Source organism: Phalaenopsis equestris, unplaced genomic scaffold (genome assembly GCF_001263595.1).
Source record: "Phalaenopsis equestris unplaced genomic scaffold, ASM126359v1 Scaffold000329, whole genome shotgun sequence".
NCBI lineage: Eukaryota > Viridiplantae > Streptophyta > Magnoliopsida > Asparagales > Orchidaceae > Phalaenopsis > Phalaenopsis equestris.
Genome location: NW_018164771.1, coordinates 260,367 through 273,460, shown reverse-complemented (window position 1 = coordinate 273,460; position 13,094 = coordinate 260,367). Strand labels below are relative to the sequence as shown.

At 34.4% G+C, this 13,094-nt stretch overlaps 1 protein-coding gene across 2 annotated transcripts in view; it reads left to right on the top strand.

Annotated features, from left to right (window-relative positions):
• Positions 1–9,384: 9,384 nt before the first annotated feature.
• LOC110025761 (uncharacterized protein At1g04910-like) overlaps positions 9,385–13,094 on the top strand; it is a 93,469-nt gene continuing 89,759 nt past the window's right edge. For both annotated transcript variants that reach the window (XM_020726407.1, XM_020726409.1), the window contains exons 1-5: positions 9,385–9,906; positions 10,525–10,614; positions 10,737–10,836; positions 10,911–10,972; positions 11,632–11,720. In XM_020726407.1, the coding sequence (XP_020582066.1) occupies positions 9,397–9,906; positions 10,525–10,614; positions 10,737–10,836; positions 10,911–10,972; positions 11,632–11,720 (851 nt within the window). In that variant the 5' untranslated portion in view covers positions 9,385–9,396. The remainder of the gene's footprint in view (positions 9,907–10,524; positions 10,615–10,736; positions 10,837–10,910; positions 10,973–11,631; positions 11,721–13,094) is intronic.

Below are 13,094 nucleotides of genomic sequence, written 5' to 3'. Positions count from 1 at the left end.
TGTGTTCATCCATCGGGATAGATACAGGATTTGAGGTAAAACGCTCTTTCATCTAAACTATGAAAATTATGGGGTCAGTTTGACTTCATTTTTTTTAAAATTAAAATTTTTAAAACGTCCTTCCAAAGCGGGCAACGAGATTTCGATTCCGATGACCGACAGCTTCTTACAGACAAACCCCACACCAAAATTAGTGCCGACATTGTTATAAAATTTTAAAAAAATTTATATCTTTTTTTAATTTTTCCCTAAAAAACCATTTGAAAATTATGAAAATTAAAATATATTTTGAAAAATCACAAAATTAGTTTTGATGAGTCCCCTGACCATGAGAAACATCACAAAATGTTATCAAGGTTAGAAAGTTTATTTTAAATGGTTGAATTAATTTCTATGTTAAATTCCCTATTTTTTAGTATAAATAAATTTAAAAAATAAATAAATATAATAAAAATGTTATTTTTGTTCTCTTTTAACTTAATTAATTTATGAATGAGAGGTAAATAAAGTTTCACATTCATTTGACTTGATAATTGAAAGGTTAGGGAGTGTAAACCCTTAAGGTGGATTCATAATTTTTAGGATCTCGAACCTTTGCCCTAAATTTTAGGAATAATCAGATGGGCGGCATTAAAATCATGATAATTAGCCTACTGAAGTGATTGAAACCTAAAGGAAAACTTGGTAGTAACTCATTTGTCTTAATTCCTATTAAAGTGTAAATTGTAATTTTAAGAATTATTGAGGATTGTAAGAAAATAAGAACTTAGATGATTCAAGAGTTAGGGGTATGAATTAGAAGATCAATAGGTGATACACCTAAAAATATATAGTCTTTATGAACACCTTTTTATACCTATTTTTTGAGATATTTCACTTTAAAAAAAGGTGTTTGTGTGTTTTTCTTTCAGGTACAATCAAATGGGTGAAAAATGGTAAAAGAAACGAGAAATGATCAAATTTGAAGCAAAAATGAAGAAGTTGTGTGATCCCGATATTTTTTACATGTAAATATTTATGAAGTTGATACCACAACTTGAAGATTTTAATCTCCAAGTATGAGGCTAAAAACTTGAGCCCAATATTTTTATATGTAAGGATTTATGAAGTTGACACAAGTGTTGGAATATTTTAATCAACGACAATGACACAAAAAACTCGATCCCAAGCAAAGTAAGATTTCAATTATAACTTTAAATAAAAGGGATTCTACACAAGTATATGTATCGTTATCAAGTAATATAGGGCTTTCCGATTAAATTCTGAATATCAATCCCACAGAGATCGAGGTTAATCACAATGGCTTTCAATAGAAGTTCTTGTCTAGAATAACACGCCCTATCTTAAGTTCTATTCCTTACCCTCAGTCAAGTGATGTAAAGAACATTGGCTAATTCATAGTTTAAGAAGCCTAAAGTTTGGTTAGGCAGTAGAGATACTAGCTCTCACTCTAGAGTCTCCTCGTCCCCTCACCTGAAGGCTAACATCTAGTATTAAGAACTAAAACTAAGAACCAAATTGGGGTCTTTAGCCTCACACTCTAAAGTCCTCTAATTCTACACCAATCAAAGATTAATTCCCTATTTATTTGCACTCAACCATATGGACTACATTCTCATCCATACAATCTCAAGTGATTCTACCATAGTTGATTGGGACAACACCATCACGAATCTAACATGTTCTCATAACAGATTTTAACATGCAAGTTGATCAATTTTACATGTAAATGAAGAACAAAGAAAATCACCACAATATATTCTCACTCTACTCAATTCTATATCATACACATGCATACTAATTACACATGCATACTAATTCATTTACACATGCATACTAATTCATTATAAGAGGGAAGAGTAAAGAAAACTACTCAGTACACATGGAAAAACAATAAAAACTTCATTGAACAAGACTTTGAAATCATAAAAACAAAGTACTAGATTCAAATCAAAATACAATTAAAATACTTATTTTTGATGGAAATCAAACTCTCCTTATATAACAAAAGTAATATTCTTACAATCCTCTCCAAGGTCAAAGTGAAAGAAAAGAAGAAATACTCTCTCTCTCTCTTTCTCTCTCACCGTGTCGCCCCACTTGGGGCTCATGCCCAAGCCTTCTTCTTCTCCAAGCCTTCTTCTCCTCTTCTAATCAACTTTAAGAGTCCAAGAATGTTTTTAAAAATATTTCCAATCCTTATTTATAATTTTTCAAGAGTTGATTAAGCGTCTCTTAAAAAATGTTCATATTTAATGAATCTTCCAAATGGTGCCTCAAGTGCCTCTTTAAAACTCCTCATAATCACCCCAAATCCTTCTAGAAAGTCCCTTTTATCATTTCCAACAAATTCTTCAAGAGACAGGAAGCACCGCTTCAAAAATCATCCAAATACGATGTATATTCTAGAAGATATATTGAAAACCATTTTTGGCGCTTAAGCGCCCTCCTCTCTATCTCGTAGTGCCTTAAGCACCGGGTACAAGCACTTAAGTCCTTGGTTTTGGTCCCCATGACTCCGGTGTGCCCAGGTTCGACCCGATTTGCTTCTGTTTGCTTTATTTTTGTTCATTTTTTTCCTTTTGCTCAAATCACCCCAACTTCTTCAATGTGATGTACCTAAAACCAAAAACACAAGAAAACACATCCTTAAAGTACAATATCATTATAAAATACTGCATAAAAATATTACATTTTTAGGCACATCAGTGTGTAATTGAACTGATGTGCTTATGCGCCAATGAAAGCGCCCAAAACCGGTGCTTATGCGCTAATGAAACGGAGAAGGTCGGACGTAATCGTTTAGTACCTCGGCTTAAGTGCCATAAGTAGTTATTGGATGATTCAATGAATTTGGACAATTTTTTAAAGAGATGCCTGAAGCAACCCTTGGTGATAACGTGGTAAATAGTTAATAGACACGGAAATTCATTCAATTGACTTTTGAAAGAAGAAAAATTCTAGAAGATTCATTGAATATAAACACATTTTAAAAAGACACCAAGACATCTTTTGGAAAATTATAAAAGAAGATTTGGATTGAAGAGGAGGAGAATCATCATCCATCAGAGCCAAACTCATTTTAGTCACCCACACGTCGCCACCACTTTTATTTTAATTTTAAGTTGTTGTTAGTATTGTAAGTGAATGAAGAGATTCAAAGGAACTTCAAGACTTTGGTGGAGAAGATTTGAGATAAGTTGAGATAAGTTTTTTTGAGATAAGTTTTTATCTTTGTGACTACATTTAGTTTTAATTTAGACTTCTTATTTGTTTGCATTATCTCTACTTTCAAACTTAAGTGTGGTTGTGATTTCTCCATAAATTTTGAGCAATTTTTTTTTATCTTTTTCTTTAAAATGATAAGTGATTAAGTATTAGTTGGAATTTGTGTGAAATATTAGTCTTTAATGTTCGAAGAAGTTGTAATGATTTTAAACCTTGTACTTCATTTACTTCTTGATTTGGCCAATTGAGATGTTGATACCTATTGAGATGTTGATACCTGTTGTGAGAACATGTAAGATCTGAGATGGTATTGTCTCAGTCAACAAATGGAAATAATCACATGGGGTTGTATGGATGAGAATGAAATTCATATTATTGAGTGCAAATAAATAGAGAAATAAACTTTAAAGGGTGTAGAATTAGAGGACTTTAAAGTGACAGGATAAAGCCCTCAATTTGGTTTATAGTTTTAGGTTTTGATACAAGATGTTAGCCCCCAGATGGAGGGAGAAGAGGGAACTCTAGAGTGAGAGCTAGTATCTTCCTTACCTAACCCGTCTTCAAGACTATTCAAACTTTAAATTAGTTAATGTTCTTTATAGCATCTCTAGTAAGGGTAAAAAATATTATTGCTCCTATTTAACACAACACAATTTGAATACTTCCACAACAGAATTCCTATACTTGTTACTGAATCATGATAAGGAAAAATATTTTAATTATATTGCCTTATTCTTACAAATATCTAGTTAAATTTAGTAAGTTTTTTGTTTTACTTTCAATTAGTAAAAAATTACAAAAAGAATCAAAATTTCATTCATATTATAACATCTATAGTTTGAGTAAATTTTGTTAAGTAGAATTTGTTATCTAATTTCTTCTGATTTTAGTTGCATATTTTAAATTTTCCCCGTGGGTTTGATATTCGGGGCTTAATCAAAAGTCTTATATTATTTTATAACGATACGTATATTTGCGTAGTATCTCATATTTAAATATAATAATTGTACTCTTATTTGCTTCGAAGTCAAGTTTTTGCCTAGCTGTTGAGTTTTTTTGCGTCGTTGCAAAGTAAGAATTACAAGTAAAAAAATAAATTAAGAATATAATCACATACATTGCATTGACATATAAGAGTCTCGAGATCAATAGGTCGTCAATTATAACCTCTAATTATTGGTTAAACTTAAGACCAATCCTTTTAATTAAGATTAAAGCACACTTCATGAACCCTTTTTGTAAAATTACAAGCTTACCTCCTAAGTCTTAATAGCTTCATAGTGAGCTAGGTTTGATTTAAATATATTTAAGGATTAGTTGGAAAACACTTAATTGAAGTCGAAACACTTTGAAACACTTCATGCTCGAGTTAAAGTGTAGGGTTCCTAAATTTGAGCACACCCTATATAAGAGTTCTTCTACCTAATTTCCAAATAAATGATGAAACCATGCATTTGACCTTAATTCATAAATTAATTAAAATATCAAACATGAGGATACACCAGGATGTGGTTCATGACTTTCTTAATTAAATCAACTAGTGAAATTTCCGTCGTGACTTAACCTATAGAGAAACCAAATGCTCTCGGATTTGAGCTCAAACATTACAGTCAAATTCTCTTGACAGTTGGGGTCATTCCTCATGTCACATATAAACCACTTACCCTTGATCTTTTATATGTGACGTCGTGTTTGGTTTTATTCGTTTGTATTTTCTCACAACTTGTTTTATATTTCCTTGCACCAGATTTTCTGCAATTTACTTAAATTCTCTGCAACTATATTATGTTTTAGAATACTAACCATGTTTCAACAACAGAGGTTCGGGTACATATTTACAATTTATTTAGTGCAACTTTACTACTTATTTTACAGTATTTCCTACATGTGCATGTTTTACTTTACCTCCACAAAAAAAAAAAACCAAAACATAATATGTAAATAACAATCATAAATCTTGAAATTGCTGCTATGACATGTAGCATGGAGCATGCATTTGTGGGTAGCACGATGAGGATGCAAGCTAAGGACTTCTACTCACGAGTCAAGACTATAGCAGATCTACATCAACTAAACATTTACTTAGTTTAAATAACATAAGCCATAGAACTTCGAGGTGGTCTTCCTAGCGTGATATAAATCATCACCTCGTCTTTTAGATCTTTGCACAACCATGTTGTGCAAACTAAGCCCTAACACACTTTAGGCTCTGAGGTCATCGTCCGTTATGACGTAAATCCTCATATTTTTCAAATCATTTGTATGACCGTGTCATACAAATATAAGCCCTAAATAATAAAATTGTCAGGATGAAATAGAAAATAACATCTTCTCAAAATTAAAACCAAATAAATATGATAGTTGGGAAATCATTTGAGGTTCTTCTCAAAGCCTATGGCGTCGCCTACTTCTTCGTTCCTTTGGAACTCAAAATAAACTATTCCTATTTTAAGCCATTCCCTTTTGACTTTTCTGTATCCATCATTGAAAACTTGAACTTTGAAATTCTTGAAAGCAAAACCATTGAACTTAATCGAGAGTATTCTTAGGTAACTTCGATCATTTAAAACGTAATTAACTATAGGGGCTTGCCTCTTTAGGGAACTTAAGAACCCATGTAATACAAAACTCATCTAATTCATTGTATTAGATAGGGAAACTTGTCGGTTTATAAATAATAGTTTCGCAGACCAAATAGATGTCATAAATTATTTTGTTTATTTAATCGAGCCTCATTATTCAAATGATATGTCTACCCTTTCAGATAGATCCATTGTTTGGCGGTGGTGCTCGTTTAATCCAAACTATCAAATATATGAGATATTGTTTGTCCTACCTTTCTAAAATTAAAACCTTATTTTCAAAACTAAATATATAGACTATTAACACCTACTAAATTTATTAACGACCGACAATATGCTAATTACATATGCTGGTCAGATTAAGGTTCATAGGATGAAGAATTAACTGTTAAAATATTTCGAAATAAAGGAGTTGGGTAAAACTCGCGGAATTACTGTCTTGGAGATTCTTGGGGATAAGGCGGTTAGAAAGTTTCAACGCTCGCAATGAGGTTGTTCAGAAAGTGCTGAAGAAATTTAGGGTTGATGGCTTGAGTAAGGCGATTATTTTACCCATTGCATCTCATTTTTAGTTGAGTTTAGATCCATGTCCTAGAGATGATTAGGAAAAGAAAGATATGTGATTAGTTCCTAGTGCTGGTGTACTTGACAGTCTGATGTATGTCATGATTAGTAGGCTACACATTGCACAAGTAGTTCTTGTTATGAATAGGTCCATGTGTTATCTATGAAGGGATAATTGACATGCTGTGAAGAGTATTACGAGATATCTGAAATGTATAATTGGTGTTGGCTTGGTGTCCGAGAGGCAATCATACAGTGCAGATTTGTGTGCAGGTTACACTAACTCAGACCATGCAAATGATATGAATTGGAGATCTACGATTGATTATTTATTCACATTGGCTGGATATCCAATTAATTGGAGGTCAGTTCTTCAGTCTATTATTGCATTGTCGATTACAGAGACTGAGTACATGACAATCACTATATTTATATGTAAATTTTCTTAAATTATTGTACTTTAACTTTCATATATATATTTTAAATATGCATAATATTCAGTTTTTAATATTAAATAAAAGATATCATCCTCATTTTTTTTAGGGCCCGTTTGGGGCAGCTTATAAGTGCGGGCGGCGATTTGAAAAAGTTTTGAAAACGCCGCCATACCGTTTGGTTCGCACTTTTTGGTAGATTGTATAAAACTGCGTTTTTTATTTCCTAAAACAAGCGGACCCCGCGTTTCGCGATTTTTTTTACCTCATTAACCCCTGTTCGTTCGAAGCCCAATCTTCCTTTTCCGCGACCTTGGCCTCTCCCGTTAGCATTTCTCCTTTTTCCTTCCTCTTCCGCGAGCTCTTTCCTATTTCCCTGTTCCAAGCCATATCTTCCTCGTTGCCCTCCCGTCGAAGCCGGAACTTGTCCTCGGGCTCTCGTCGAACGTGGATCTCGTCGTTTCCCTGTCCCAAGCCGGATCTTCTCCTTCCCTGTCCCAAGCCGGATCTGCTACCCTAGCTCCCGTCGCAACCGGATCTTCCCCCTCTCGTTCTCCTCGAAGCCGGATCTTCTCCTTGCCGTCGGAGCGAAATCTTCTGCTTCCTGCTATTTCTGATCTTTACTTCCTGCTATTTCTGAATGATTTTTACTTCCTGCTATTTCTGATCTGTTTTCTTGGCTCTAGTTCGCAGGGTTCTTTGCGCAGCACTATTTATTGTTAATAGCCTGTTCTTATTTTCGTTTTTAATTTAAGTGGCTACAGTTGCTAGTATTGCAACTTCTGCCACCTAATATCTATGCTAAGTAATTTCTTATAAAGATTGTCTGAAGAAACTTCTTGTCATTGTTGATTGCTCGAGCTTGAGCGAGCTCAGGCTTGGCTCATATTTTGCTCATTCAAAATTAATTTTATTTCATATTAATTCGTGTTCGAAATTGCTAGAGAATAATGTTTGTTTTTTATTCGATTAATATATTCTTGGTTGTAATCTACTTAAACTTTTCTCATCTAAGTCAATTAGAAAAATAGGGGCAAAATGATCAATTTTTCACAATCAGCTGTTTTCCATAAGCGCCAACCAAACAGCCAGACAGCTTATCCGGATCAGCTGCTCATCAGCAGATTATCAGGATAAACTGCTTATCAGCAGAAGCTGGATAAGCTGCAGCTGCCCCAAACAGACCCTTAAAGAGTGGATGCAAGAGTGTAAGGTTTATAAATATTTACAAATAGCTATGTTAGTAGTGTTATTGTATAAGATCTTTATAAAAAAACATATAAAGAAAAACACACAAATGTATGTCGAACATAGGTTCTTACGCCAGCAAGCAACACTTGTAATTTGATTCATTAAAGAGAAAATAAAGTAGCATTTACATACATATCATCAAATTCCTGCGTATTTACATATCTCGACTAAATTAATTAATTTATATTTTAATTATTACCTATTTAGTAAAATATATTAAACTTATTTAATCCAATACTTTTTATATTATTATCAAATTCTAAATATTATATATTTTTATTAATATTTTGATTCATTTATATTCTATATAAAAGTTAATTTAAATTCAATTGCCATGTACTTATTTATCAAAAAAATATAATAAAAGACTTTTTAAAGTAAAACATGTATACAAAAAAAAAATTACTAGCATCGGCTTCGGCGATAGTCCTGGTGGTAGTGGAGGCGTTGCTCGAGCCTAACTAATGGCTTTGTTCCAGTGACGGTTCAGGCAGCAAACTAGCTGCGGGTCTAGCGAGATCCGACGTGAAAAGACAACATGCGTCTTACGTGAGATTTTGTTATCGCTTGTGTTGGAGCCAAACAAAGAAAAGATAAGATTTTTTTCTTAAAAAATATTAAAAAACTTCAATCTCTCCGCAAAGCATGTCAAACCACCTGTTGCAAAAAATCGCTAGCAACATCCACCGAAATTTATGATGTCGATGCTGAGACACATGATCCAATTGTTGTTGTTGACTCCCAAACCGAAAACAACACGCTCTGATACCAATTGTTTTGCAAGACAATACAGAAACATAAAAATTCACATACTAACAATTAAACACAAAAGATTTACATGGTTCAACGTTAAGTCAATTCATTTACGTCCACGGGAAAGAGATTCAACTAGCATTTGATGAAGAGAGAGAAAGAAAGAAAGAAAAACTGCTTGAGGTTTAACTTCACACATCTCACCATAATTTATATTTTTGATAATTCCGGAAAAAAAAAGTCACCTGGAGGATTAATTTGAAAATATAAATGTTTAGGGTGGTCCTAATTATTCCTAAACGTTTAAGGGTTGTATATATATCAATTTATATAAACTGAATGGTTTGTGCTGTTTAAAATATAAGCGGTCAATTAAGTTGCACTTTACAAGTGACTGTGAGACTGTCTTCCAATTCACGTTCTACCGTTGCGGTTAGCGGCTAACCTAGAGCTTGCTCAGTTCTTTATCTTCTAAGCGCCCACCGGATTACGAAACCCGTCCGGCTTACTGCATCCTGCACGAAAACGCAGATCCGGCGGAGCTGGCGGCGGGAGCCGAACGCCAACACCTCCCAACTCCGATCATGTCAAATAATGACTCTTCTGCCTCCGAGCTCATCAGCTCACCGAAAGAAAATGCCGGTGACCATTCCATCTTCCCGGAGTCATCGGCATGGTCCTCTAGCTTCCTCGATCGATCCCATCCCACGAGCCCAAGAAGGCTTCAGTCCTCTCCGAGATCCATCGCTTCCGGCGTTTTACGGAGCCATTGGCTCCCTTCCTACCCAGTGAATTTTCAGTACTGTGGTTTAGGTTCGATTTTGAGTTCGCTGCTGAGCAGCTGTGAACGCTCGGAAAAGGGGATAAGGATGAGCCAGAGCCAAGGCGTGAAAAGGAGGAAGAGCAGTGGTTGGTGGGGGCGGCAGCTGAGAAGAAATCAGTGGATCGTGTTGTTGGTTGGGTTAGTGGGATTTTTCTTTATGGTGAACTGGTGGATGTTTTTCAGGCTTCAGAACGATCCTTCTGGTCGCCGGAAGAATTCGGATGTTATCTTGAATTCGACGTTGTCGGCTTTTCCGAGACAGCGGTTTACGGTATAGTCTTTGGGTTCGAACTTTTTTCTTTTTTTTGATCTGTTTTATGATTTGAGTGGGGTTTTCTTTGTTTGGGAGGAAATAATGGCTTCTAAGGAAATAACTGAATTTTTTGTGATGCTATATTCGTTTCCTTCAATAGGTTAGAACGCAAATGAAGGTATAAATATAGCTGCTTAATCAGCATGTTTATGTTCCCTTACAACCAATCATACTAAATATAGAAGCATCTAATGCATGTCCTTAAATTTAGAATTGTATGGTTCTCTTACTGTTCTGCTGAAAGACAGTTTCCATTTCTGAAATTGTTGTCTAGTTATTATTGTTAAAAGATAGTCATTGCAGCGCAAAATGATGTTTTAAACGTGGAGATGTCTGCTTTCTCGCAATGGCTTTTTATGGAGGCATTCCATTACCCATGCAGTCCTGCAAAAGTATTATCTACTATTATATCTTTGAATAATCTCTTAAGAAATTTGTAATATTGTCCGTTTACTTGTTTTAATCATTGTGCAGGGTTTTTCAAGTACTATTTGAATGTGAAATAATTTCTGTGGTTTTTGCATTTTCTTAAAAATGGTTATTGACTGTATTAATTCCCATACATTACATGTGCAGGAAAGAAAAAATAAATATGCAAAAGTTGGAAGATTTCGTCCAATAATGTATAACAGGCTTTTTGCATTGGCTGCACACTCGCTAGCAGATGTGAGATCCAAAGGGATCCGTGCTTCTCTCCTTACACTTCTTTCCAGCTCTAACACTTTGTTGATTTTTTTTTTTTGGAAGACTTCATAGAATGATTATTTTTCGGATTGCATGTCGCACAGGCAGAGGGCAAGCCTGAACCTCGTGACTTGTGGAAGGAGACTGTTGTTCCCACTGTTTCCTGGAGACCCTGTGCTGATCAAGGGAGTTGGAAACCTAGTGGTAATGATCAATCATCAGCTTCTATGCATCGTCTCATTTATGTTTGTAATTCTTTTATTTCATTATAATTGCAGAGGCGACAAATGGTTTTGTTCTAGTCAGTGCAAATGGTGGGATAAGCCAGCAAAGAGTGGCTGTAAGTGTGTATCTTGGAACTTACTTTTTTTAAATAGCAATTGAATCTTTTTTTCAAGGTTGTTAGGATCTCACTAATACTTTTATGGAGTTTTTGGCTATAGTTTGTCTTCATTGTTGGAATCTGCAGGTAACTGTACCCCAGTAATTCATCTACTGATAATATCATACTGGGCCAGATAGTCAGCCATGTAAATTTTGGTTGTTGAGTAGTCTAAGGGAAATAAGTAAATCTGTCATGCAACTTTCCTTTTTCTAAATAGAGCATTGAAAAGTTATAAAGAAAAGTTTAGTCTTTCACAGCGATTTGTTGTTGTGTTATTTATGCTAATCATCACTAAATGTATTTAGTAAAGATGGCTATTTCCATGAGGGGACCAACTAAGTTCACTCCTGTGTTACTGCATGGATTTTCCTATTTAGTTTCTGTTGAGGGAGTGAGAATTTGAAAGCTTTATGGAGAGCAAGTATAGGTTTCTCATACATTGCACTCCAATTCATCATGGCTCGTGAATCCCTTATTAAATTGCTTTGTTTGTTTTCCTTTTTATTTCCAGTAAGGGGACAGGACTGCTATCTTGTCATACTATCACATATCTGATGCGATTCTCTATTTTATTGATTATTTTAACTTGTTTATTTGTTTTTTTATTTCCTCAGATTTGCAATGCTGTTGCCATTGCTAGGTTACTCAATTCTACTCTTGTTATTCCAAGGTTTCTGTATAGCAATGTCTGGCAAGATACAAGGTATTTTTTGTGCTCTATTGCATTTTAGAAAATGATTATTATTTGCTATTATTTAATATTTTTGCGAAAACTTTGCAAATTATTTTTCTTACATTTTGCTATTAACAATCTTTTTCTAACCTCATTTGACCTTCTCCCCCAATGCATAAACTTTCTAATTCATCATCACCTCACTCTTGTACATGTAGAATCATCCCAAATAGTCAAGCTTGGACCACCGGCCTTCATCAAACCCATGGTTTGCTATCCAAATATAGTGTTTGTGCATCTATGTAGCACCGACATTTTCTATGTAGCACCGACATTTCAAAAAATGTATCGTACTCGTGTCAGACATGTTTCGGATACCGACACTTGTCCGACATGTCCCGACATTTCTCTGACACTACAAAATATATGTCTGAATTTTTTTCAAGCTCAAGCATGACTGGGACACACCTAAACACTGCATCAGATGCGAGCTTAATAAAATTTCAAAAAAATAGGACATGGGAGCTAGAAAATTATAAATATATGTACAACCTTAATTAAACATCTTAATCAAAACCGCTCTATTTTTTGTCATGTTGAATCTCTCTCCAACATTTGTTAAAATCGAGCATTGAAGGTGCATCCAATATTCGTCGGAGCTGAGCATTAGTAATTCCCTCTTTGTAATTATAAGATTTTTAAAATTTTAGTGGATAAGTTGAATTATAAGTTCGATGAATTATTTTGAAACATATTATCTAATTTTAAAAATTAATTTTCATAAGTATGAAATTTTATAATATAAATTAAATTTATCTGGTTAAATTTTATTTTTGCATAATTTGTATTGTGATATTTTTGATAAAGAATAGTTAAATTATATATATATTTTATATTAATAATTAATTAAATCTAAAAACGTGCTTATAACGTGTCCAGTCCAATTTTTTTCAGTTATGTCATTTCTTCGTATAGTGTTGTGTCCATGTTGACCTCATTTTTAGCGAGGTCTAGTCTTCCTCTTAGGGTTTAGGATCTAGCCTTAGGGATCTCCCTTCGACTATCTTAGAACCTTAGAAATGGGATCCGCCTCATTTTAAAAAAAAATTCAACCCGCTTCTGTACTCTTTTGTGGTTTCGCGTGTGTGGTATCGACTTCTAACACTTATAAGGATGAAACCAACATGAGGAACCCAAAAGGGATTCCTGTAGGACCTTTTGAGCCTTAGGGTGACCTTCTGCACAATTCGCACTCCCACACGCATAAACTTCGCAATTCGGAGAGTCGACGCGTCTGATCGCCGCAATTCGCATTGCCTGCACTGTTACCTGTCGAATGCTCAATTAAACCTTTTGGGACGATCGATCGCGGGTCGAAATTTTGTGAAATTTGAATTTCGACGC